The sequence below is a fragment of the Rhea pennata genome, chromosome 3 (genome assembly GCF_028389875.1).
Source record: "Rhea pennata isolate bPtePen1 chromosome 3, bPtePen1.pri, whole genome shotgun sequence".
Lineage (NCBI taxonomy): Eukaryota > Metazoa > Chordata > Aves > Rheiformes > Rheidae > Rhea > Rhea pennata.
The window spans coordinates 129247998-129273953 of record NC_084665.1 but is presented as its reverse complement, the minus strand read 5'-3'; the positions used below and the strand labels follow the sequence as shown (position 1 = coordinate 129273953).

At 42.2% G+C, this 25956-nt stretch overlaps 1 protein-coding gene across 5 annotated transcripts in view; it reads left to right on the top strand.

Moving 5' to 3' along the window:
* DTNB (dystrobrevin beta) overlaps positions 1 to 25956 on the top strand; it is a 219126-nt gene that overhangs the window by 95197 nt on the left and 97973 nt on the right. For all 5 annotated transcript variants that reach the window (XM_062573367.1, XM_062573366.1, XM_062573364.1 and 2 more), the window contains exon 11: positions 14399 to 14476. In XM_062573367.1, the coding sequence (XP_062429351.1) occupies positions 14399 to 14476 (78 nt within the window). The remainder of the gene's footprint in view (positions 1 to 14398; positions 14477 to 25956) is intronic.

The following is a 25956-nucleotide window of genomic DNA, read 5'->3' as shown; positions in this document are numbered from 1 at the left end:
AGTGCCTGGAGTCCTTCCGCCCCGCTAGTCCGGCGCAGCCCCTGGGATCGCCCGGGGTGGCTCGGGCTGTGCCGGGGCTCGCGCTGAGCTCGCGGCGGGGAGCTGCACGGGCAGCGCGGCCGGAGCAAAGGCACGGACCCCGCGGGTCCAAGGAGCCTCCGCGTACCCTTGCTGTGTTTGAAACTGGATGTATCCAACCTGAAAGAGTTAGCAAATAGATTAACCTGGATTTCAACAGTGCTACTGCTGTAATATTTTCTTATTGCAGGAGCATGTTTTAAACACCAGGGTTTCCTGATTTAAAGATGGATAACGCTTTCAAGTTGTCTTTAAGGGGAGCAGGGATAGTTTCTTGTTTCTTAATCCAAACTCCACCCAAGAATATGCTCAGTACAAGGCATGTTTTTCCAGCTTTCAGTTGTTCCTGTGTTTCTTCCCTGAGCCCTCCCTGATTTCCAGCAGCCCTCTTGAATTGTAGTTCCTAAAATTGGATGCAGTTCCATTAGTATTCTTACAGTGCCAAATGCAATAGAAAACCCTCCGTTCCCAGAAACCGCTCTCCTACTTTTGTATGTTATTGTATTAGGCTGCTTTGATCCAGCATCACACCAGGAATGCTTTTTGAGCTGACTGTTGTGAACCTCCATGTCCTTTACAGAATCATTTTTCCAACTGTTTAATTCCATGAAAAAGGGTAATTCTACTGCATTCTTACCTGGGTTTTTTTGTGTACCTTTTTTTCATCATGAGCTTTTGCATTTTTAAATGGTTTTCTCTTCTCTTTTTCTGGCCTGCCTTCAATGCATCCTATTGAATAGATGTATTGATTTTTATATTCTACTTATTTAAACATGTAGTCAGAGAGAAAAGGCAGCCTGAGATCATTATTTAGATCCGAATAATAAATAATGGGTCTTATTTATGGTCTTAGTTATATATAATATGCTATCGAAGACATCTTTCTATTATTTTCTCCTATTTAGTGATACACACTGCAGTATTTAGAGGATAAGAGTTCATACAACACACCTCTTAAATAATAGAAAAATTTTATTCAGCAGAGAGGACACTGGGCAGAAAATTACCTGTCTAGTGCTCAGTGTTACGAAGTGTACAGTACGGCATACTAATGCCGAGGTTGATGAGTTTCAAAGCAAAGATGGAGCTGACACAATTTATTACCAAAAGTATCGCAAGTAGTTGTTGAACTCTTTAGACATATGGAATAGTAAGGACAGTGTTTAGGAAGTAGTCTGAAACTATTTTCACCTAATCTTACTTGAAAGTAGTCCTGTGGATTACTTCCGCTGAAGCCTGTTGAGGTTTCAGTGTCCCACCGCTTACCGCAATGTCCCTGTGTGCTAGTGCCAGCCCTCCCCTTTTAATTTCGTGTGTGTCCGTGTTGTCCAGCTCGCCACTTCTTGTACACGGCCTGCCCGAGCCCCTTTGCCACTCGCACACAAGGCTCTGAGATACGTGTCAATGTATGTGCTTCTGAACATGCGTTAAAGCTTGCGTTTCACTTCTAGGCATTCTTTAACACGACCCTTGTATGTTGTGGTCTTTTCATCCACTTACCACTTGGCTCCTGAGCCTGTGTAGGTTTATAATGACTTGATATTAGTGATGAACTCCATGCAGGCTGCTGTGGTTCTGCAGATCTCCCAGATCAGACCAAAGATACGTGGTCCTGCGTGGCATTGCTGGGGGGCAGAGGGGCACAGCAGGCTTTTGGTTACCTCTGAAGTAAAAAGGAAAGGGAGCATAATTTTGGATGAAGCATCTGAAATATCTGATTACAGAACCACTTGCAAGGTGCTGGTGCAGGAAGATCACGCAGACTGTTAGAATCATAGAGTCAGTAAAGTTGGAAGGAACCTCTGGAGATCATCTAGCCCAACCTCCCTGCTCAGCAGGGTCACCTAGAGCATGTTGAGCAATGCCAGAAATCTCCAGTTACGTCGAGATTGTCTCTGTGGGTGAGAGTGCTGTGGCAAGTCTGTCGGTTCCCTGCGGCCTGCGCCAAGTGCCAGGGCTTGGCCTGGGTCTCTGCTGCTGATCAAGCAACGTCCCCTGGCAAATTTCTGATTAAAGGATGTGTGGCTTTTAGATCAGAGGAAAACTGAGGAAGCAAAGTCAAAGGAATAAGCTCTCGATCGAGTCATAGTACTGTGAATGCTGTTAGTTTGACTGTTCTTTGACACTGAAGCCAACTGGCCCAGAACGGTCAAATCCACACTATTAATCTTTCTTGCCTTCCAAAAGAGCAGGGCCACGTCTGAAAGGCTCGCTGGGAATAGCTTCTGGCTCGTGCTGACTCCCAGGCTGTTCCCAGGAATTATTTGGGGGAGAGCTCTTTGGCTCTCCCCCAAGTGTCTGCTAACAATTTGAACGCGTAGACGGTCGCATTCCAGGATGCTGGAAGGCTCCCTAGCACTGTTTAATTCACGAATAGAGATGAGGCCAAGGCGGCTCTGGATCAGGCCACTGAAACACACTGTGAAGATTTGCCAGATGTGAACCACAAAAACAGCTTGAGGTGCTGCAGTGGGCTCTAGATCTTTAACCTGGCAAATAGTATCTGCCATTTTTATTAGTTTTTTGGGAGTTTGCAAAGTAAGGGGGAAAGATTTCAACTGTATGTTCGATATCATGGCACACTTTGTGTATGCTAAAATGACTTCATCCTCTTTCAGTGAGGGAGGGGACTAACCATTTCCATGCCACATCTCACCCCTAGCCCCTTCCACCCTTCTCTTCAGTCATTAGATCCCACTGTCACTTTGCTAGCATGAGTATACTGGTGTAGGTGCTGCCACTGGACCTGGATTTGATAGACAGGCTTTTTTCCTGTGGTTATATCAGTGCCTTTTTGTCGTTTTGCAGTGCCTGATGTCACACTGGGTGAGGGAGAGATGCAGTTCTCTCATTAGCAGCCCAGTGTCCTTTTACTGCAATCTACCCTGAGCATGTATCAGGCCTTGTCTCCCTTGTAACAGGCACAGAATTTTTGAACAGGTGAAATTCAATATAGAGGCTGAAATTCCCAGGCAAGGTGCATTTCAAGTGACTGCCTCTGTAACTTGCTTCCTTTCCCACTGCTTGGTAGAGACCTCGGCTTACTAGGAAAAATAGCTTCTATCCTGGAAGAATGTGTTCTTCTTTGGCTTTTGCATTATTATAGAATAAAATTGTCTTATAAGGAAGTTTAAAAAATAAAAACAGTAGTAATAGATCCTTCGTCTCATTATTTTAAAGATAAACAAGCTCCCTTGCATAGCTGGAAGCACAGACAATCTACTGATAACCACGTTCTTTGGTGTGAATAAGGTCCATGTTCTTCCAACAAAATAAATGGTGTATCTTTCTAGTGTCAAACATAATACACCTTTCTGATTCATTCTGCACTGGTGTTTGTGAACTTATCAGCGTATGCATAACGATGGAACAACACATGTTCCACATGCTCTCCTTCTAAGTGGTCCTGTACCGGAACTGCTGGTCCTCAAACAAATCCTAAAGTGACTACAGATGTAACAAGTGTCTCCGTCCTCCGAACTGCCCTTCAGAATCAATCCCTACCCACCAGGAGTCAAAAATTGCTGGTGAAAATGCTATTCATCATATCACCGAGTCTCTTCTGGGTTCTGCTGCAACAATAGTTGAGTTGTAACTCAGAATAGATAATGCTGGATCATCCATGGTTTGGCATTGTGTGAAACACAGAAATAAGGAGTATTCAGCCTGAAGTTCCTCAGCCAAGTACATTAGCAAGCAAAGAGTAATGTTGCTGAGGATCCCTTGAAAAAGAAGCATGTTTTGCCAGAGTATATTGTAGAACAATCCTTACAATGGCTTGAATTGGTGGTGCTGTAAGAAATTCAATGTTATGTTCCCATCAGTGTTAGCACTAAACTTGCAAAATAAGGGAGGAAACAGGTGCATAAGAATGAGCTCCATCCATTTCTGCGGGCTGAAAGTTCAGGTGATAATTTTGAGGAAACAAACAAAAAAATCTGCGCACAATTCTGGACATAGTTTAACCACAGTGTGCTCACACACTTAGTATTTAAGCTTCTTTTGAGGGAAGGAGGTTGTAATGGCAGTAGAAAATAGTCCAGGATTATTTGGCCTGAACTTCTGTTAGCATGATGAACTGGCTTAGTGTCCTCAATGATGTGGTCTCAAATCTGGATGCAGTTGTTATATCATGAGAGTTTTGAAGACAGTGTGTACTTCTGTGCCAAAACCAGCAGTATTCCTTGGACAAGCTTTAATACCAGTGGTCTGACTATAGTGGTGTGTAAATGCCAAAGTCGTGTAAGTTAAAGTTAAGGCAAAGTGTGGTGACTTGACTCATGGTTTTCATGATACATATTGTGTATTTATATGTGTATGTATTGAGCAGAATGTATTTTTGCAACTGTAACTTTAAATAATCAAGATCTTGCAGATGGAATTATATAATTGTGGTCACCAGCAAGTAGACTGATTTTCTGAAGAGTGTCAAGGGAGAGATAATCTCTTTTATTAGATCAGCTCTCATAACTGGAAAGATGTTTTGGGGTCACAACCTTGCCTGTGCCACTTTAAACCATCACAGTGACAACATTTGTTTAAATGGAATGACTGAATAGCATTGCAAACACATGTGGATAGGACTCTTTGTAGGTAACTTAATTCATGATTGTTCTTTGGAGAAATTCCTTTCAGTCTCTCCTGAGAAACAAAGCCAAGACAGAGTAGGTGCATTATTGCACTGTTAACAAAATGTATTGACATAGTTCTTCCAGGAATGAGATATGAGAAGAGTAGGTCACGCCTCTGTTCCTTTGAATCCTTCCTGACATGTTATAATAGACAGAGATTAGTTTTCACATGGTTGTTCCTAGGAATCTCCCAGAGGACTTCTGAGAGTTGTTAAGCAAGGAAATGTCGTTTCTTTGCCTCTGTAAAAATACTATGCCATAGAAAATAAGAATTACATTAAATCAGGGTGTACTTTATAGTCAATGTCTTTCTAACCTGAAGGGAAGTATTAAGCAGAAAACCATTAATACTGTGTGTGTTGTTAGGAATAAAGAGTTCTAAGGGAATTACAGTGAGTTGTCCTTTTCTAAACTGCTATACAAGAAATTATAGAGTTCCCAGAAAAGAGAACCTATTTCATTTTTATGTTTCTTCCAGTTGACACCTTATCTGAGAAATGTCAAAGGATTATTGTGCCAGTTGGGATGCTTTTACTTCTGAAGACCCATGCTACAGGTTTCATCAGCCTTTATTTATTATTTCCAATTTGGTTGATTAATGAACTGAACTTGGATTCATTGTGGATTTAGGTGCTACTCCTAACTCTTTTACAATTCTTCTGTGTAATTTTATGCAAATTTCTCTTAAGATGTTGAGATCTTTAATTTCTGCTACGTGTCATGCCAGCCCACCTTGCACTTAGAACTTCATGTTACCTTTAACCTCCATAAATATTCATAAAACTGACTGTTTTCCTTTCAATCTTACCTTAAAATTCTGAATTCTGTCAGCATGTCCATGTAAAATGGAACAGTGATAGGCAAAGATTATGCTCAGCTGCTGCCTGTGGTGTAGTGTGATGTGATGTCGGTATGGTTTTTGAGTTTTCTATCTCTAACACTGGTTTATGCCTCCCCCCTGTTCCGGGCTGGTTTTTACTGGAATTACTGGTGGCTTGGACCAACTTTCTCCGTTGCAGAGGCTCACAGCTTGGACTCGGCTGGCGTTCCTGAGCAGTGTTGGAGCAAATAATAACAATCTACTAGGAAGTTTTATTAGTTTAGAACTTCTCAGGTTCCCAAACATTCAAATCTGAAGAGATTCCAGATGTGACTGACAGTGTTCCTTTTTTTTATTATTTATTTATTTTTTATTAGTGAATACTATAACAGCCTTTAAGTCTCGATACACTGGCAGAAGCAAATAAATAATGTTCCCTTGCAACACGTCAGCAGTCTCAGGAGAACTGTTCAGGGTGGGGGGCAGTTTGGTAAATTCCGTTTGCGGCTGCTTTTCTGTGAAGGTCCTGTGCTTTGGGGGTGAGTGTCTAGCACAGTAAAATTTTGTTGAGACAGAGTTCCTTTTATTTATTGAATATTTAGGCTTCTGAGATCTCAGAATTGTCCCATTTTTGTTCCAAACTTTCAACTACCATGTCTAAATGAAGATAAGCGAGTACCTAGGCTTAAGTGTAAACTTGATGGTACTTTTCTTCAGATCATATAATTATTGATTTTCTTACTTAGGAAAACTGTTCACGCAAAATAGCAGTGACTAAGCTATTTCCAGTGTCTCATCTTTAAACAATTTAGAGAGAGTAGATGCGACAGCAACTTCAGTTGCATCTGGATCTCATAGGTCTATTACAGGTAGGAGAAAATGATTGATGAGAATAAATACTAGCAACACCAGTCAGGATCCTTGCTGATTTTATTAGAATGATAGCAATTACCCTTAAGGATTTGTTTAGGAAGCTAATAGGGAAATCGAGGAACAGAATATCATCTGGGTTAGACCAAAAATCTATGTAGTCTGATAACTCATTTTCAATAGTAGCTAAAAATGGATGACTGATGAGGATCTTGGTCATGACAGAAGAGACAGAGATAATACTCATACACAGATGTTTTGAAAAAGTAAATGAAAAGGATAAAAAAGTAGTAAACTGGAAAACTCAAACTTGTTTGAGTTTTGTCTGTGTTGAGGTGCCTTCTGTAAAGGTGATTTAAGGTGTTTTCAGAATTGACTTTATGATATTGTGGAAAACAAATTGTGTGGATGAGTAAATTGTTTAAAGCTGCTTCTAAGAGACATATCTGTATTGTTCTGACAAGTCTTTATTCTTTCTTTCCCAAATACGATGAAAGCAGAGGACTCTCATGGTCCCTGATTTCAAGTCCTCTTCGAATCTTTACTATTTATTTGTATTCTAACAGCACCTACCATTGCTATGCAATGCTCAGGTACATAAGAATATACAGTCCCTGCTTATAGTCTAAATAAATTAAGCTCAATAATACTGTGATAATAGGAGTACCCCGAGCTGTGAGCTCGGTTCTGCTTCTCCCTTGCCAAAGGAGTGCTCCCTTCACTAGATAGGTCTTCGCAGTACAATTGTCGAGGTCGGTCCTTGTCCTGTCCTTGAGCCGCAACCCTGTTATTTCCTCAGCTGTTCCTCGTTCTGATCACGTGAGGAACAACAGCATTTCAGACTCATGGGATAACTGAATAGGTTAGCACTTACTTCAGTGCTAACCAGCAGTGTAAAAAGTAATGTAATCATTTTTAGTTATGCAAAGGACGTTGTAGTGTTTTTCAAGCTCCTAATATTTTATATAATGTACATCTTGGAGCTCACATTTGGAATGGGAATAAAGATGTCTAGATTTATACTCCTTGATATAAGCTGACCTGTGATCTCACCAGCTGCTTAGCTATTGCCACTTTTTGTAAACATCATGACAGAGGATAATTTAAGGAGGGATTTAAAGGCAGAAATAGCATAGATTTGGGATGGTTTATGGAGCACCTGCATGTTAGAAGGAGAACCATTAGATGAAATGAAGTCTGGCATTTTTGATAGTATCAGTATGATATCTCGACTTCTGTTGTAACTGTATCTGTCCCCAGTGGCAGGCACCTAAAAGGTTTCTCTACAAATGCTGCTTTTACTTAGATGCTTTTCTTCCCAAGAATAGCACAGACTGATTAAATTCACTTTAAATGCTATGCAAGTTAAAACTGAAAAATTTAACCTCATGAAACAAAAGAAATTTTGTGACAGAGTTATAAGCTGTTCTTAACATACTTCAAGGTCTGTTAGTTGTTCTGATATCTCAGTTGAATTGAGAGCGGGAGGGGAGGGGAGCAAAGTTACTTTATTCCTTATTTTGGGCAACTTGGATGAGGGTTTCCTGGATTTACATCTTCCCTCTTCCTTTGCCTAAGGTGGAATCTCCTACCCCTCCTTCACCTGTAATACTCTGAATAACTTTTTATTTCTGTTATCTCATCAGAAAGTATCATTAATAGTACAAGATTCTTGCAAAATGCATTTTTGATAACTGCAAGCTTGCTTTCGCTTTTCTTTGGATTGAGTATCTGCTTCTATCTTGTAATGCAGTCAGGTTTCAGTTACAGACTTTCTGGGACAACATTATGTCATCATCAGTGACGTGGAGTCTACCTGGAGGCTCTGGCTGGTGGCGTCCCCCAGGGCTCAGTACTAGGCCCCATCCTGTTCAACGTCTTCATCAATGACCTGGATGAGGGGACAGAGTGCCCCCTCAGCAAATCTGCCAATGATCCCAAGCTGGGAGGAGTGACTGACACACCCAAGGGCTGTGCTGCCATTCAGAGAGACCTGGACAGGCTGGAGAGTTGGGCAGAGAGGAACCTCCTGAGGTTCAACAAGGGCAAGTGCAGGGTCCTGCACTTAGGGAGGAATGACCCTAGGCACCAGGACAAGCTGGAGTCTGACCTTGTGGAGAGCAGCTCTGCAGAGAAAGGTCTAGGAGTCCTGGTGGACAACGAGTTGACCATGAGCCAGCAATGTGCCCTTGTGGCCAGGAAGGCCAATGGTCTCCTGGGGTGCATTAGGAAGAGTGTTGCCAGCAGGTCGAGGGAGGTGATCCTGCCCCTCTCCTCAGCCCTGGGGAGGCCTCATCTCGAGTCCTGTGTCCAGTTCTGGGCTCCCCAGTCCGAGAGAGACATGGAGCTACTGGAGAGAGTCCAGCATAGGGCTACGAGGATGATCCGAGGGCTGGAGCACCTGCCCTATGAGGAACGTCTGCGAGAGCTGGGCCTGTTCAGCCTGGGGAAGAGCAGACTGAGGGGGGATCTGATCAGTGTGTACAAATACCTGAAGGGAGGATGTGAAGGGGACGGGGACAAACTCTTTTCAGTTGTCCCATGTGACAGGACAAGAGGCAATGGGCAGAAATTGAAGCACAGGAAGTTCTGCCTGACCCTGAGGGGCAATTTCTTCCCTGTGAGAGTGACGGAGCTCTGGAACAGGTTGCTCAGAGAGGTTGTGGAGTCTCCTTCTCTGGAGATCTTCAAGGCCCGCCTGGATGCAACCCTGCCTAACATGCTCTAGGTGACCCTGCTTGAGCAGGGGGGTTGGACTAGCTGATCTCCAGAGGTCCCTTCCAACCTTACGGATTCTATCATTCTGTGTTTGCAGTACTCTCCTTAATGTACTCTTCTGTGCTAGGAAGCATCCAGCATAAGTCACCATAGGGCTTCTCTTCTAACATACGAGTTTTTTTTTTGTAAAATACTTCCTACAACATAGGTTACCAACTTCCTCTTGGAGCTCATTGGAGCTTATGAGGGTGCCACTTTTGGAGATTGTTGTGCCCATTCAAAAAGAACTGGCAATGTTTACCACCTAACCTGAAACTACCCTTGGGATTCCTCCAGGGAGCTCCCTGAAGAGGCCAAAGTCTGCTCTCCTGAGGTCCAGGGTTGCTATCCTACTTATTCCCTTACTTCCTCCTTGCAGGATCCTGAACTCCACCATCCCACTGCTGCCAAGACTGCAGCCAAGACTGCCCCCAACCTTCACATCTCCAACCAGTTCTTTCTTGGTTAGTACAAGGTCCAGCAGCATACCTCTCCTCATTGGTTCTTCCACTACCTGTGTCAAAAAGTTACCATCGATGCTCTGCAGGAGCCCCCTGGACTGTTTGTGCCTTGCTGTGTTGTCCTTCCAACAGATAGCAGGGTGACTGAAGTCCCCCATGGGAACCATGGCCTTTGATGGTGAGGCTACTTCCACCTGTCTATAGAAGGCCTCATCGACTTCCTCTCCCTGTCAGGTGGCCTTGGTAAACACCCACAACAGTGTCACCCACGTTAGCCTGAAACTCTCACCTGGTTCTTCATCTACCCTTAGACAGAGCTCAATACATTCCAGCTGCTCTCTCACATAGAGAGCAACTCCACCACCTTGCCTTCCTGGCCTGTCTTGCCAGTAATTGCAAGGAGATCATGGCCCTCCGACCACACATGGATCTCCAGTTCCTCCCGTTTATTCCCCATGCTGCGTGCGTTGGTGGACAGGCGTTTCAGAGAGGTGACCGAGGTTGCAGGTTTCCCAGGAGGGGTGCGAGAGGAGAGGATCCCCCTTAGCCACGTCCCATACGCACTGCCCCAGCTGCATGCACCTGCTGGAGGCATCCCGACTTGAGCCGTGTTTTGCTGGCTCCCCTGTCTCTATATCTGTCCCCTTCGCTCATCTTTCCTAGTTTAAAGCCCTCCTTATCAGGCTGGTCCCATGGTCATCTGAGCCAAAACCCTGTCGCCGACACCAGCGGCGCGGCCAGTTGTTAACCTGGAAAATCCGTCTCCTCCTTCTCCCATCCTTCCCCCTCCTTGGCGGCGTTGAGGCTGGGCTCCCAGACCCTCGTCCACCACCCCCAGCCTCTGACATCCCCTTTGGTGGTTTCCACTTTGCTCTTGGTATCATTAGCACCCGTATGAAAGAGCAGCAGAGGGAAACAGTCTGACGCGTGGGCAAGCCTTGGCAGTCTTTCGAGCCGCCGGCGGGCAGCAGACCTCTCTAGACGAGAGGTCAGGCGGGCAGACAGGTGCCTCCGTCCCCCGCAGCGTGGAGCCACCCACAGCAATCACTCGCCGCTTCTTCGGGGTGTTCCCGCGAGGCACAGGGTCTGTCTGCTCAGGTGCTTCCCGAGAAGCCGTGCCCAGCTCCTCCTGAGCCTGGAGAGCAGTAAACCTGTTCCTCAACTGCAAGTCTTCAGGAGGAGGAAGGGTCTCTCCCCTGCCACGAGAAGCGGCCGCTTTCTAGCCTTCGTCCACACGTTATGATGCACCATTTCCCTTGGCACAGAGCCCTCCGGCAGGTCCGCTGCTGCAGGGGATTGGGACTGCTGGAGCAGGACGGTCTCCGAGGGTGCCACGTCTATCTCCTGCTCATCTCCACGGACGCTTCGTGGCCTCCTGACGTCCTCCCGTAACTCCTTTACGTGACGACGCAACTCGTGGACAGCAGCACGGCAGAGCTGACCGTCAGCCAGACCTTCTGGAGGGGCCCCCAGTGCTCTCTGCAGCCTGAGACCTATAGAGCTGCATCTGCTGTCACAGGGTCTGTCTGGGTCAAAGCTTCTGACACAGCTGCTGCAGCGACTCCAGCAGCAACGGCAGTGTGCTTTGCGGTGTGTCGTGACCGTATCTGAGGAAGTGTACACTTCTAGGGTTGGAAGCGAAGATGCCTTCTTGCACTCTTCTGTGCGAACAGCTGTGTCTGTTCGCTGCCTCTATTAGCTGCAGTCTGTTAGTAGCTTTAGCTGGACCTTGACAGGCTGCAGACATGGGCAGAGAGGAACCTCATGAGTTCAACAAAGGGAAGTGCAGGGTCCTGCACCTAGGCAGGAATAACCCCATGCACCAGTACGGGCTGGGGGCTGACCTGCTGGAAAGCAGCTCTGCCAAGAAGCTCCTGGGGGTGCTGGTGGACAACATGTTGACTGTGAGCCAGCAATGTGCCCTTGTGGCAAAGGTGGCCAAGGAAGAGCATTGCCAGCTGGTGGAGGGAGGTGATCCTTCCCTTCCACTCAGCCCTAGTGAGGCTGCATCTGGAATGTGGGTCCAGTGCTGGGTTCCCCAGTATGAGAGAGATACATGGAGCTACTGGAGAAAGTCCAGCAAAGGGCCACTAAGATGATGAAGAGACTGGAGCATCTCTCATATGAGGAATGGCTGGAGATATTCAAAGCCCACCTGGATGCAATCCTGTCTAACATACTCTAGGTGACCTTGCTGAGCAGGGGGTTGGACTTGATGATCTCCACAAGGCCCGTCCAACCTTACTGATTCTATGAGAACTAGGCCTGTTTAGCCTGGAGAAGAGAAGACAGAGAGGGGATCTTATCAATGTGTATAACTACCTGAAGGGAGGGTATCAAGAGGATGAGGCCAGACTCTTTTCAGTGGTGCCCAGTGAGAGGACAAGAGGCACAAACTGAAATGCAGAAAGGTCTGTCTTAACATGAGGAAAAACTTCTTTACTGTGAGGTTGATGGAGCCCTGAACCAGCCCTGGACCAGGCTCCAGAGAGGTTGACCTTTCCTAGTTGACCTTGCTCTAAGCCAGGTGGTTGGACTGGATGATTTCCAGAGGTTTCTTCCAACCTCAACTATTCTTGATTCTGTTTCATATACACAGTATATGTTCATTAAAGGCTGGCATTGCACTCGAATCTGATCTTTGGTGTCTCAGAAATAATTTGCTGTGAGCTTGCCTTATAGCTTCCACTGAAATGTAATACCATATGGTTATTTTCACTTACTCCACAATTATTATTAATACTGAAGTGGTGTTTACTGTGACTGAAAGCACAGTGTTTAAGGAAACTGTTTTTCCAGGTCAAAGTAAAAAACAGCCTGCTTCATTCCTAACGCACAAAGAAATTATGAAGCAGTGTTTGTTGCTGAATAATACATAGTTTTGGTTGAAAAGACTTCTTGCTGTTTTAGCTATTTTTCTTGCAGCTACATACAGTATTTTATAGTGTGCAGGAGAATGCAAAGTTGATACGAAAATCTATGGGAAAGAAGGAAAGCTTTCTATTGTAGATGCAAACAGTGTTCTTGATACTCAGTCAGGAAGAAATAAACAGGGAGATAAAAGGGCAGATAGAAAGCACTGTTATTGAACTATTTTTAATAGACTGTATACTAACAAAATTAACCTTCCGAATGTTCTACAATGTATCTCTTCTGTCAGGTTAATAAGATTTCCGGTGCATTATAATTGCATTTCTGGTTTTTTGTACAGTAATAAGCTCCCTTCCCAAAATAGCACATTCAGTAAATATCATACGACCAAATCGTTTCTTGGTATAACATTATGTTTAGAACAACAGGACTATTGAAACAGACGGCATAATTATTTCTGGACAAGGATTGAGCAGTCCAAAACATTTGCACTCAAATCCTAAATGAAAAAAAAAAAAAAAAAAGTACTGCAGGTCATACACAGGATGTTCTTTGTGATTTTATATGTTTGATATCTAGGTGATTTTTTTATAGTTGTGTTTGATTTTCCAGATTAGTGGGTCCTGGAAGCTATTCAATGAAATAAGCTACTTTTAGCATTAAGCCAATTTCTAACATTCATATATCTAAAACAGAAGCAGGCTCTTTGCAGCTGATATTAGGAATGTCAACAAAGCCAAAAACTGCATAACCTCTGCTAGGTCAAATGTAATCTTCACTATTGTATTGTATAAAACTGAAGTTTACAAAAGTTAGTATCTACAGTAAGCCTAACCATAACTGAATGATAACATGATGGCAAATACAAAAGACTAAAAGTTTTAGGGATGAATTTTACAAAAAGCTGTGCAGGAAAGCATGTGACAGTTTTTCCTGTTGAAGTACAAGTCATATTTTGTTTAACGTGGAAAACGAGCTTTTATCTGTGCGCGTAACAGGTTGCCCAGAGAGGTTGTGGAGTCTCCTTCTCTGGAGATATTCAAAGCCTTCCTGGACACAATCCTTGGAAATGTTCTGTAGGTGACCCTGCTTGAGCAGGGAGGTTGGACTAGCTGATCTCCAGAGGTCCCTTCCAACCTCACTGATTCTATGATTCTATGTTATAACTTTTGCATTTTTGAAAATCTTATTCTAAAGGGTGATAGCTGAGTTTGGGTATCACTAGAGAGAAATGTAGGCAAATATTGATTCTGTGATAACAGCTCCTCTGGTATTGCATCTCTCTCAGTGACTGGGGTTCCTGGGGAGGGCTGGTGGGGCCATGTCCAGGGAACGGGCTGCTCGATTCCTCCCACTCCCTAGCAGCCACATGCTCACAGAGCATGGGTGGCCCACATCGTTGTAGCGTTTGGAAAACTTTCAGGGTTTTAAAAATACAAATAACAGAAACACTCTTCCATGGTTTTGTCTTTGAGGATATTAAAGAACTCTAGACCCTATCAATTTGAATCTTCCAACTGACTTTAAATTAACTCGTTAAAAAATAAAAACCAAACAGATAGCATATGCGATCATTGTATATATGATTACTTCTTACAATAGATAAAATAATCCCCCTAATTTGAAATGTTTGAATTAATAAATGATACTAAAGGTCAGTTATATAATCATAAATGTTGATTTTTATCTTCATTTTAATGTAACACTTGATTTCTGAAAAGTAATTTGAACACAGTAGACCAAGCTCTTTAAAAACCGGTGTGCAAAGCATTTTCTGCTGTTGCCCTTTGACCTAATGTTGTTACAGAGAACAATAATGTCCTTTTCCCAATTATTGTTTTTCTTTTTTCTTTTCTTTCTTTTTTTTTTTTTTTTTTAATCACTAACTGGAAGAAACATTTCTGTTTTAGTCCTCCTCGACCTCTGACTAACATGAACGACACCATGGTGACCCACATGTCCTCTGGAGCACCTACACCAACAAAAAGGTATGTATACCTTGCAGTATTTATTGCTTCTTTCTGTGAGAGTTAAATAATAATAATAATAATAAAACAGAGTACAGATTTTGTATCGCTAGGGCTCTTCTAATATATTTCAGATTCCACTGGCACTTCAAAGTACATATGCAGCACTCAGAAGGACTTGGTTGCAGAGCTTCTTTTGTTGTCTCTGAAGAATGGTTTTCTTTTACTGGAGTATACCTTATTATATAAGTGTGACTGAAGAAATATTTAAATGGTGCTGAACAGATTTTTGTTGTTTTTTAATAGAGCATTACTTCTAAAGCTGTTCTGAGAAAGGCTGGTCTTGTTGTATCATAGGCTCCTCTGCTTACAAAGCCTTCAGTAGTGATTCTGATTCTACTTCAGACATTTCAGATAATGAATGTGCTTCATTGCCCTTTTTGATGCCTGTTCTCCACACTGAGCGGGGTTTAGCTGCCTAAGTTCTTTCGAGTTGGGCATGTGTATTAGATGCATTTTAAATTTGAGTTGAATTTGGACTTCCACTTCATTTTATTTATGTAAATTATGGCATAGATGTATGTAAGTCAATATACCAAAAACTAGTTGGATCATGAATTTGCATTTTTCTTTCATGTTATGATTTGCTAGGGAAAATAAAAAGGTGGTTCGCTGGAGCCTTTACTTGTCCAAAGCTGTATATTAATTAGAGTTCTCTGCAGGGAGTGAGAAACTGAACTTAAAAAGATTTTCTTATATTTTATTGACAAGAGGTATTAAAGAAACAAGCAAAATCTCTCATTTTCAGCAGCAGTCCTTCAAACAAAAATATGCAGACCCAAATACTTTCCTTCTACTTTCCAAGACAAAACAAGTCAGTTGTATATGTATTTTTGAAACTGGCTATGTTAAAATTATTTCAAAATCTGCCTATAAATTATTTAAAGTGGTGTCTATAAACTCTACACGTTACGCAGTGCACTATATTGCTTCAAATGCACCTGAATTAGGAGTGGAGAGGCCGAGAGCGCCAACATTTCCCAAAGTCTGTGCTTTACAGAGAATTCACGTAGGCAGTCTTTACAGCAGCATGACTAATGACGTTTTCTCATTTACTGGATTTGCTCCAGCATTGCTCCCGCTTTTAGCCTTTATTAAGGGTCAGAGTCTGTTCACTGTAGTGCAAACACACTTGTCTTCAGATGTGTAGCAGAGAAGACCCTGCTTTAGGCATGCGTATCCTCCGTGCAAACAAACTTGAAATATTTCCTGAGTAGCAGTGTCCAGGAGGTTCTCCTGCACCTCTTCGTCCTCTTGTGTAAAAGGTCTTGGTGAAATGGTATAGCCGTCTTTCAGTCCTGACTCATGGACAGCAATTAACTTGGGTAGTGATTAACCAGCCAGTTGTTTCTTACTTTCTACTTCTTTACTTAACTAAATGCTCCCATGGTTTTAAGTCCAAACTGGACAGTTCACATTTAAAAAACAACTAATTCCACAGTCATCAAGATTATCTCACTTGTCTGGTAGGGAGAGCTTCCTGATACTACTGCCATCTCGTCACGTTCTAACTCATTAGTGTTTCACCTCTTCCCAGCATGTGATTAGTTTCGGTGCTGTCAGTGGGCATAGCAGCTGCCTTTTTGTCCCATGGAATCGTGTAGCCCCAGTAACCATTCATTCTGCTGCTTCCTTCCATTCAGAGATTTCTTTCCTTCTTAAATTATGTTTAGTGCATTTTGTATAAAAATCAGGTCTGACCTGGAAGAAGAGGACAGAGTCAACCTTGAGTCAAGACTGTCCAAGGCAAGTATTTCTGTGTTTCTTGCTTTGCACAATACCAGAAGACAGACTCACATGGCATGTGAGCCTAGCACTGAATATTCTGCAGGGTCGTCTCAGATGGAGGAAGTGAAGCAATCCTCCACGGATAAGCTCTCCAGCTGCCACTTCAGTTCAAACATACGTGAACAAATATTTTATTAGTAAAAAAGCAAATGAAAAGATGAAACCCATATCAGCTTTATTGCCAAGTACCAATACTGATCCTCAAGTACACTTTAATTAAGGAAACACTTTTTTTCTTTTCAGCATCCAGGAACTCATTCAGGATATGTCTTTCACATCATCATCTGCAGCTATGCTTCTGTTCTTCTGTGAGTAGGGTGCAGCCTACCTGTCCCCTTAATTTGAGAAAGGGACCCCCTCAATATGAAGAGCTAAAAAAATACTGTATCAAGCAGTAATCCAAGACTAGAAAAGGACTGGCTACTACAACCTGGCCTTTGAACTTGTTTTCTTGGCCATATAGACCTTATAATACACTGTTGCACTAAGGAAAAGTGGAATAGCATCTAGATCAACAGCTTTGTTTCAACTTAATTAGCTTATAAAGAATATTGTTTATGACAAGACTTCTACATTAGCAGGGGTTTTAAAGATACAATAATTTCATACTTGCACTGATCAAGGTTCATCTAGCCTACTGTACCCTCTCCCATGTGATGTAAGGTGTCTAGATAAGATTATAAGCAGTAAGTCATTCCTAAAGCAGTTTTGCTCTTGGTTTTCTTTCCGTCCTGCAGCAATCATCGGTTCACTTCTAGAGCTGCAGTATATATAGAAACCACTGATTCGTAATTCCAGTATCCACAGCATTCAACAGTAGTGGTTTCTACAATTTGGTTATGAGATGTGTAAGAATCCTTTTTTGTTTTAAAATTCACCTGTTCACCTTTTTTGTGCTACTGGAGATTGTATATGTTTATCCCACCTGTTTCTAGCTTGAGAGTCTTAGTCTACTTAATCTGTCCCTGCACAGAAGGTAATCTGTAACTCATATCGCACATCTTGTCCTTCTCAGTACCTCTTCTTTCAGGATTTCTGTTTGATGTGAGATGACCAGAACCACATACAACAGTCAAATCTGAGCCCACTTTGGTGCTCCAGTCCCATATTCTTCTGTTCGTGCAAATAACAAAAAGGATGCTCACACCTCTCATGGGCAGAGACAGTTCCAAAGGCACTAAAGGAATCTTTTGTCTTCTCTGATGACATGGATATGGATCTCTGGGCATGAATGTGGACCAATATGGATTTGGTCCGAAGAATCTCAGAAGCGCTGCATACAGAAATTACTGTGATCAAAGAGAACATAAATAGCTGTTCAACAGTTCTTGTAATTCACTACTATCAAGATTAATATTTTGACTTATACACACGTGCTAAGATCAATAACAGGGCTCTTTCTTTGGGTTAGAACATTTTTTATTCATGAAGAAGCAAAGTCTCTTTTGCCATCTATTGTTGAAGACAAGATCTGGTTGACCAAAGATATTTCAGAAATAATGACTCTAAGAAGTCAGGCCTGTTTGGACATACGGCTTGTTCATCTGCTTCTACATACCCTGAAATTGTGAAATACCAAGACTTGTTTTAAAAATTCCTGGTGAGAGTGGATATCATTTGCTAACTCAGGTCCCATGCATCTGTAGAAGGGAACTGAGTGAAACCATCAAGAAGATGATGTTACACCACAGCTGACTACAGATATTTTGGTAGATTCTTGGCCACAGCACTACCATATAACATAGCAGTTTATTGCAAGCATTGTTTTGAAACAAATGCAAATAACTACAGCTGACTTCCCATGTAAAAGTTTGGAACATAGAACATTTCAGCACTCTCATAAATATGCCTTTCCCTCCATGACTGAAGGGCTACACTGAGGTAGTTTGAGATGAAGATCTCTATGGCGCAGATACTGTCCCCAGCAAAGGCTAAGAAAAGAAGCTGGAATAAACATTGAAGAAACTACCTCATGATCCATGAAATGATTGTTACTTTTGTGCTTTGTCAACAGCCTGTCTTTTCTGAAAGGCAAGACACTTGCAGGAGTGCCCCTGAAACAATCCAGAACCCATCTTTAGAAAGTCAGAAAAAATCTTGATTTCAAACATCAGCTTCTGTCAGGCACCATGAGAACTCACAGCCAGCAAATACATGGTACATGTCGTCATCTGTGATCACCATACCCATTTTAATGCCTGCCTCTTACCAAAGTCCTGGCTCATCCCTCTTCAAGGATCCCACTTTCAGAAATCTATTATAAAAGTTTTCTTCATCTAGGAGATTCTGCAAGAATTCATGGGAAGAGTATCTTATCTCTATACTTGCTTGTTCCAAAGAAGGAATGGGGTATTTATCTTTTCCTGGACCTGGGGGGAATGCGCACACTGCCTGAAGTTCAGGTAGTAATGTTTGCCTCCATCATTCCAGCTCTTCAGGCTCTCAGCTTGCAGAACGCACACTTCTACATAACCACTCAACAAGCCCATGGGGATGTACCTGAGGCTCGCAGTGGGACCCAGTCACATCTATTAAAAGGTATTGTCATTCAGACTCTGCTTAGTGCCTTTGTTCTTTGCAAAAAATGGAGTTGTGGTAGCTACATACACCTTTCCAAGTCTAATCAAGATATGTTTGGTTTTATACACATCTTAAGGGGAAATGCAGGTCTTCATCAGAAATCCTCTGTTCAGCTGAGGATCGAAAAGAAATGATCACTTAAGACCATTTCAGATTATAGCATTTGTACGATCCGAACAGATTCCATCTCTGCAAGGCTTGCCTGCTAGCATTGCTGAATGAGTTGCACTGAAAAGTACACCTAAAGTAGCTCAGATTATCTTAATCATGCCCGTGTCCACACATACTAAAGAAATGCTGCTTAACAGGTTTTACTTGATACTGCTAAAACTTTGGCTCAAGTCAAGCACACACATTTCAAAAAGGGTATGGAAATACTGCAGAATTTTTTAAAAGAGGGCTATAGAAATACCTAAAAGCTGGAAATGTGATGCTAAAGGAGCATTATCTCTTACATTTATTAAGGAAGATAGAGATGTGATGTGATCACTGGATTACAAATATTTATATATGGAAATACATCCAAGAGCAGGGGGTTTTTTTAGCCTTGCATAGAAGGGCATTTGCAGATCCAGTAACTATAGAACCTCTGTATATACCCAGTCAAACTAGATAGTTAAAGAATCTGTGGATTTAGTAGTAAGCAAGAAAGCTAAAATACTTGGCTTTCACCTCAGCTTCATAATGACTCAGTATTTGCTGCTGCTTAAATGAGCTGTATGCCCATCCATACACAGTATAATATTTCCAAATATTTTGAGACTTTTTTAATACATTGATTGAACCACTGAGTATATTAAAGCATTATTGATTCAGAGATCATCTGGTTTATCAGGGTTATAGAAGCATTTGTCTGTGTTGTCTTTGTATCCCCCTTTAAACTGGGAGAATGAACAGGTGTCAATAGTTAGCAGTAGAGTGAGTTAGGGCAAGAGAGCAGACTTTTTTCCTTTGAAATTTTCTTATATTTCTATTTGGTCAATTCACAGATGTCTGATTAAAATGTTTTCTCCAAGATTTATTATTGCTCTAGATTAATCCATAATGTAAAAGATCATCGCTGACTAAAATTGTGGGCCTCAGTTTCCTGGCTGGAGGCACTGTCAAATCTCTGCAGCATGAAATAAAAATTGCAGGGTCACCAAGATTTCTTTGTGAGAACTGAATATGGTTCTCATCTGTATTTTTATGCGCTGAAGCTGATCAGACTGTTCATCAAGCCATTTCAGTGGCTTGACTTCTTTTGGGGAGGCAGAATTATATTTCTAATAAATGCAATTGTGCTTTGCTGATGCTCTTTCAGTTTTTCAGCATTGAGTACATGCTAAGACAGGTTGAGGCTTATCCTTCCTGTTTTCGGGATGACTTTTATGTCCACAATCAGGTAAACACAGAACTTCTAACATTTACAACCATAATTTACTCAAGGAATATAAAATACAGTCAATTTTAGGAACTATCTGACTTCTATAGTAGTGATATTATAATAGGAATAAATGGAGGTTGCTTATCTAAATGTTTCCCTTCTGAAGAGCATTTTAAAATTGTTTATACCTTCATCAAGCTTTCTTCTGTCCTGCCAATGTATTCCAGCTTGTCAACAGTGGGCTTATACAAGTGGAGGGTTTTTTTGTTTTTCTTTCCATTCTTTTCCCCCAAAGATGGGGCAAATCTAGATCAATTTATTTGAGGACAAAATTGGAAGGAATAATAAATGAATACCTGTACATGATTTTATTAGAAAAAGAAAACCACTTCTGCAATTTTTAATAACATTCACATATAATTAAGAAGTTACTGTTTATGGGGCTTCCTGTAGATAGAACTAACTTAGTCTCTCGGTGGAAGTCCATATTGATTAGTGTATATAGTCTTAAAAAATCTTTTTCCTGTACTTCTGAATAATATTTTTAGTAAGAGAAGGGATTTAGCCACAGCTGTGAATTGTACTAAACTATTTGAGAAAACCTGCCTCGTTCCAGTTCTAATGCATTTGTCGCAGATGCACCCGTGGGAAGTCTGGGTCTCTCTAGGAGGCAAATAAGCCTCTGCTTGGAGCGCTGACTTCCCTGCCGTTAGAGCTGGCGAGGAGCTCGGCGTGTGCCAAGGCTTCTCCGGGCTGACAAGCTTGCTCTTGCCCCAGGGCAAGAAAAGTAAAGCCAGTGTGTATGCTGCTAGGCTGGTTCCGCTGGTGGGGAGAGGCTGAACCTCCCCTCTCGCTGTAGGAGCGGCTCTTCCAGCTTGCACCCTGCTCTCACCCCATGAAACCGGGATGCTGCTTTGGCTCCTGGAGGTAGCGTAGGCAATCTCTGTTGCATCTCATGGGTGAAGAAGGGCTAATCTGTTTCCGTGTTTGTTTGTTGTTACGCCACATCGTTGTGAAGGTTGCATCCGTTCCTTTGCACAGGTAATGCCAGAAGGGAGGAAGGAGATGAGCTCTGCTCCTAGTGTGCACAAAGCCTTTTAACTCCCCCAAGGTGCAGTGAACACTGCGGAGCAGAAAAGGAAATTTCTGATTTGTTATTTTCTTCTGTTAAAAATATGAAAATAACCTCAATTTGACAGCTATTTTGTTGGGAATAAGACTGAGTTGAATGACAGGTTTTTTAATGCCTGAGCTAACTTCTTTTATAAACTAAAAATTGAAAAACAAACACAACAAAAATTCCATCGTGAAATGCTGCACTTCAGTCAATGCTCGGTTAGTCACAGGGGACTTCATCGTTTCCGGTCTCCTCATCCTCTGCATTCAGTAGGAAGGTATCCAGAGTGGCAGTGAACACTTCAGACACCAGAATTTCTGTAACTGTATTTTGCAAGAGGCAAGGTGCTTTCTGTAGTCTGTAAAATACTATAGGCAGAATGAGGGAAAGTTTTTTCTAGGAAGCAGGAAGTTTTGACAACTGAAGAATAGCTATGGTCAATCTCAGCTTTGAAATTATTTTACGACCCAGTACTTAACACTTCAATTATGGTATTTTTACATCTTTTGAAATGTAAACTTTCAGATTAAGAAAAGCCCATTGTTGTAATAGTGATTTGATAAAGTTGTATCAGATGTGGAGACAAACGTTCCTTATATTTATTGAGACATTCAGAAAGGGAAAATTTTGATGAAACTCTGCCTATACAAACTCTCCTTATATTTGCTACCTGTGATACAACAACACACAGAATTTCTCTTATTTCTACAGCCAAGAAGCCTTTCTAAATAAGTGGAGATGGTTGTGTCTCTTTTGTAGGACAAGGTCAAACCTGTTATATATATTATTTGTTCTAGCTAATTTATTTTAAAAAGACTTCAGAAATAGATTTTTTTTTCTTTCTGTTGTGAGCAATATGCATTATCTTTTTTTGGTAATTCTGTTTCAAAAGACCACCAGTCCTCAACTAGGTTAATGACATTTATGATTCTCTTTAAACACCCTCCTACATTTATGTTCTCAGCAGCCAGGGTCAGTGTGTAGGCTATGCGACGTCTCTTACACTGCAGACGTAAGTCTGAAATTAAATGCATTGTATTTTACTCTTGTAAATATATGTAGTATGTGAGAGGAGGGAAAGAACATTCTCTTGATTCCTAAACGACTTTTGTGCAAGTACATTGCCATTGTAGACTCCATCAGTATGTAAGAGTGAGAATCATCTCAACTGTTCAGTGGTCTGCAGTGGAGACATTTCCTCCTGAACAAGTCACAGTAGGCTCCCTGCATAGTTCATGGGGCCAAATAAACACCTCTAGAGTGTGATACAACAGGTCTGATTTAGATGTCCCATTTAAGATAAGAGCACTCTTTAATGGCACCTGCTTGTTTCCCATTGACCGTTACGAGAGTGCAGACAACTTACTCATATTAAGAAGCCTACAGTAACGCACATTCAGAGAGGTAAAAGTTTCTCCCTTAGACTGAGAAGGGCATTTAAAATAGAAATCCTTTAACCTAGCCTGTGAAAGCATTCACTGTATTTGTATTTGAAAAGCGTATGATGTTGTCTGCCTGTACAATATTCAAAAAACCTCTTTTTTCCTAAGATGTTTTCTTTCCACTAACTCTAATTTGGATCTTTTTCAGTCTTCTGCTCCCCTCTGCATTTCATAAAGAGTTCCTAAAATCACTGATTATCTGCTCTTGGTAGTCCTTCATACTCCTTCTGCCTTTATTTTTGTTTGTCCTTCTTTAACTTTGCTACCACCAGTACCACTGATTATCCCCTTGACTTGTGTCCTTCTGTGGGTTTGCAAATGTATGCATGACAAGGTAGTTTCCAGCTGTTTGATCGGACCTCTGGAAACTTTCCTCTGCCATCAGCTCTGCATTGATATATTGTGTATCTATGCCGTTAATGCTGTCCCTTGGGTTTTTTAGCTGTCTGACCAAGAATAACTTTTATTTGCTGGCTAGCTTAATTTATCTTCTGACAATTTCCAAGTGTGCCTTTTTATTCCTCTGTCCCCTGTCCACATTTATCTCTCTGACATTTCCTTCTAGCTGTCCAGTCACCAATTCCACCTGAAAGTGACTGAAACTACTGTTTTTGTCAAATCTACCAATTTTCTGTGACACAGGTGTGGTACTTTCATTTTCTTATGCTTAGTTTCTTAGAGCTTTGTGACATTTAGACATCCTAGAAGCATTTTAGCCATAGACCTTAGGCCCATAGTTTCAGCCACGATAGGTTTACAACACTAAATGATATGTGATTTCTATCCACGTTACAGATTAACCATGCCATGGATTCTGAGTTTCTTCGTCTGCTCTGAACAGAGCCGGGTGTTTGTGCAGAAGGGTTTATTAGCTCTGGAAGCAGCGTAGCCACCTCACTGCAGAGTCTGAAATGAAACAGAAAATTTAAGCATTCGATCTTGTTCCCCAAACTGGAAAATTGTGATGCTGCAGCACCTGAGCAGGTGGAGTCTGGCTGAGACCCAGAGGCTTCCGGGCTCGTGACCCCTCTGCCGCATTTGGTTCTTGGGTGCAGCTCCACCACCCCCAGCGTCCGAAGGCGCTGAGCAGGTTGTGCACAGCGCCGTGCAGAAGTACAGCAGCAGCTGGGCTCTGAAGAAGGGCCAGAGCTAACAAGCCGTTACGGAGGTCACGTCCAGTGCACTGGGAGGCCCAGTGTAGAGATAAAACCCTAAACGAAGCTCATTTGGGCTCCAGGGGGATTGTGCTGAGCTGGAGCTGGTTTGGGGCTACATCCGTACATAAAACTGTGTCAGGGCATGAGCCTGAGCACTGGAACACAGTCATGTTTCCTGGCACGGTTTTGACTGTGACCAGTTATCAGTAACTCAGACAATCCATGGGTGCATTTTGAAAGTTAGCACGGGCCAGAAATCCTTCTCAATAGGCAATTTGCACATGGCCACTGTGTTTTGAAGAGGGCAGACTGTGGCAGCTGGCGCTATCTAGTTTGCTGTTTTAGAAGTAGCTGGGGTGGTTAAGCATGTTTTGACAGTGCTCCATGGTGCATCCCACAATGCCTTATATCTACACCTACATAATGCCAAAATAGACTTTTTCTAGGAAAGAGATAAAAATACCTTTTTACTTATCGAGGTAAGGGAGATCCTAGTCCACATGTAACTTTGCACAATGGAGATTTGACAGTACCTTACAACAAGATGCCAGAGAAAAGAACAGCAAAGAGGAAGGAAGGATGAGGACCTGAGTCAGCATAATGAGCGTAACAATCTAACAATTTCAGAACAAAAAATCCTGTGTGTTTAAATGCTTGTTTTTACTACTTTAATACCTAGATGCCTGACACTATCTTTTTTTAACCTGTGATTTAAAAATCTTTGGGAGCAATAGTGAATCTGTGGAATATGGATTATGAGGAAGATGCAGTAGGTGAGAGAAAGGGGAGTCTGGTGATGTTCAGATGGTCCAAATGGCATCAGCAAGGGGGATAGTCAGGGAGATTTATTCAGTACTCTTAAATGACTATAATTTAAGATTCAAGATCAAGAGGAAAGCATGTGAATAAATTATAAAGGAGATCTTCATTTTGGACTCCAGAAATGAAGGGTTTTTCTCTCTCTTGCTGTTGGCATGCAGATGGTGTGGGGCAGATGCAGCACTCCAAAGGGGTTTCAGATCCTGCGCTCAGAAGTCTCATTCTGGCTGGCAGTAAGTGCCTCGTGGTACTGAGACATCAGGCCTTAGGGCAAGATAGCTGCTTAATCTTGATGCTGCTTTAATGATATCTTCTAACCTGTTCCTGTTGTGAAAGCTTTAGTCTGCCTTTATACCACTTCTCACATCAGCTACTTTAGTTTTTTCTGTAGCTTCTTCCTTTCTCGAGTAGTGTTTCTCCAGTCTACTATGTATGCTGCCGTTGAAGTGATAGTTCTTGGTCATTCCTGTTCTTCCTCCCTCCAGCTAATGATGGAATTCCCAATAACGTTATTGCAGTCTACCTGCCATCACAGGCCTATGAGGTCCAGCAGAGCAGCAGTGATAAAAACGCTGTGCCAGGAGGAGAGAGAAGGGTTGCAGGGCTGCCCCGAGCAGCACCCCGCAGGCGGAGCAGATCTGGAGCGTTGCACTCTAACCGTGTACTTGGATTTGCTCTCTGTCACTTTTCTCGTCACATTCAAATCCTTCATCTCTTCTTCAATTCTTTTTCACTCCATTTTGCTTATACTTTTTTTCTAGCTTCCTGATGGTTGTCTGCTCTGAGATTTGTCAGCCCACTTCATCTCAGTGTTCATGCTGATAGCTTTTATTTTCATTTGAGTCTTCCCTGTTTGCAATTCCACATGGCTGGTATAATTTTCCTGATGTGTGGATCAGACACATATGCTCTCCTCATTCAAAGCACTCTCAAGACAGAGTTAATTCATTTAGAATGATCTTACTGAACTCTGTCTTCCCTAAGCCCTTTAAAATTTTGGGATTTTTTTAACGATCTTAATAGCAGCATACATGTTCAAACAGCTTTTGTCGCTGCTATACATTTGTAGGCACTTTACCAGGCCCTTGCTGGCTATCTGTCATTCCTCCCTGTCCTGTACCAGCTTTAAATTGAGCTGTTACAAGATAATGGTTTGTCCTTGTAATCTCTGC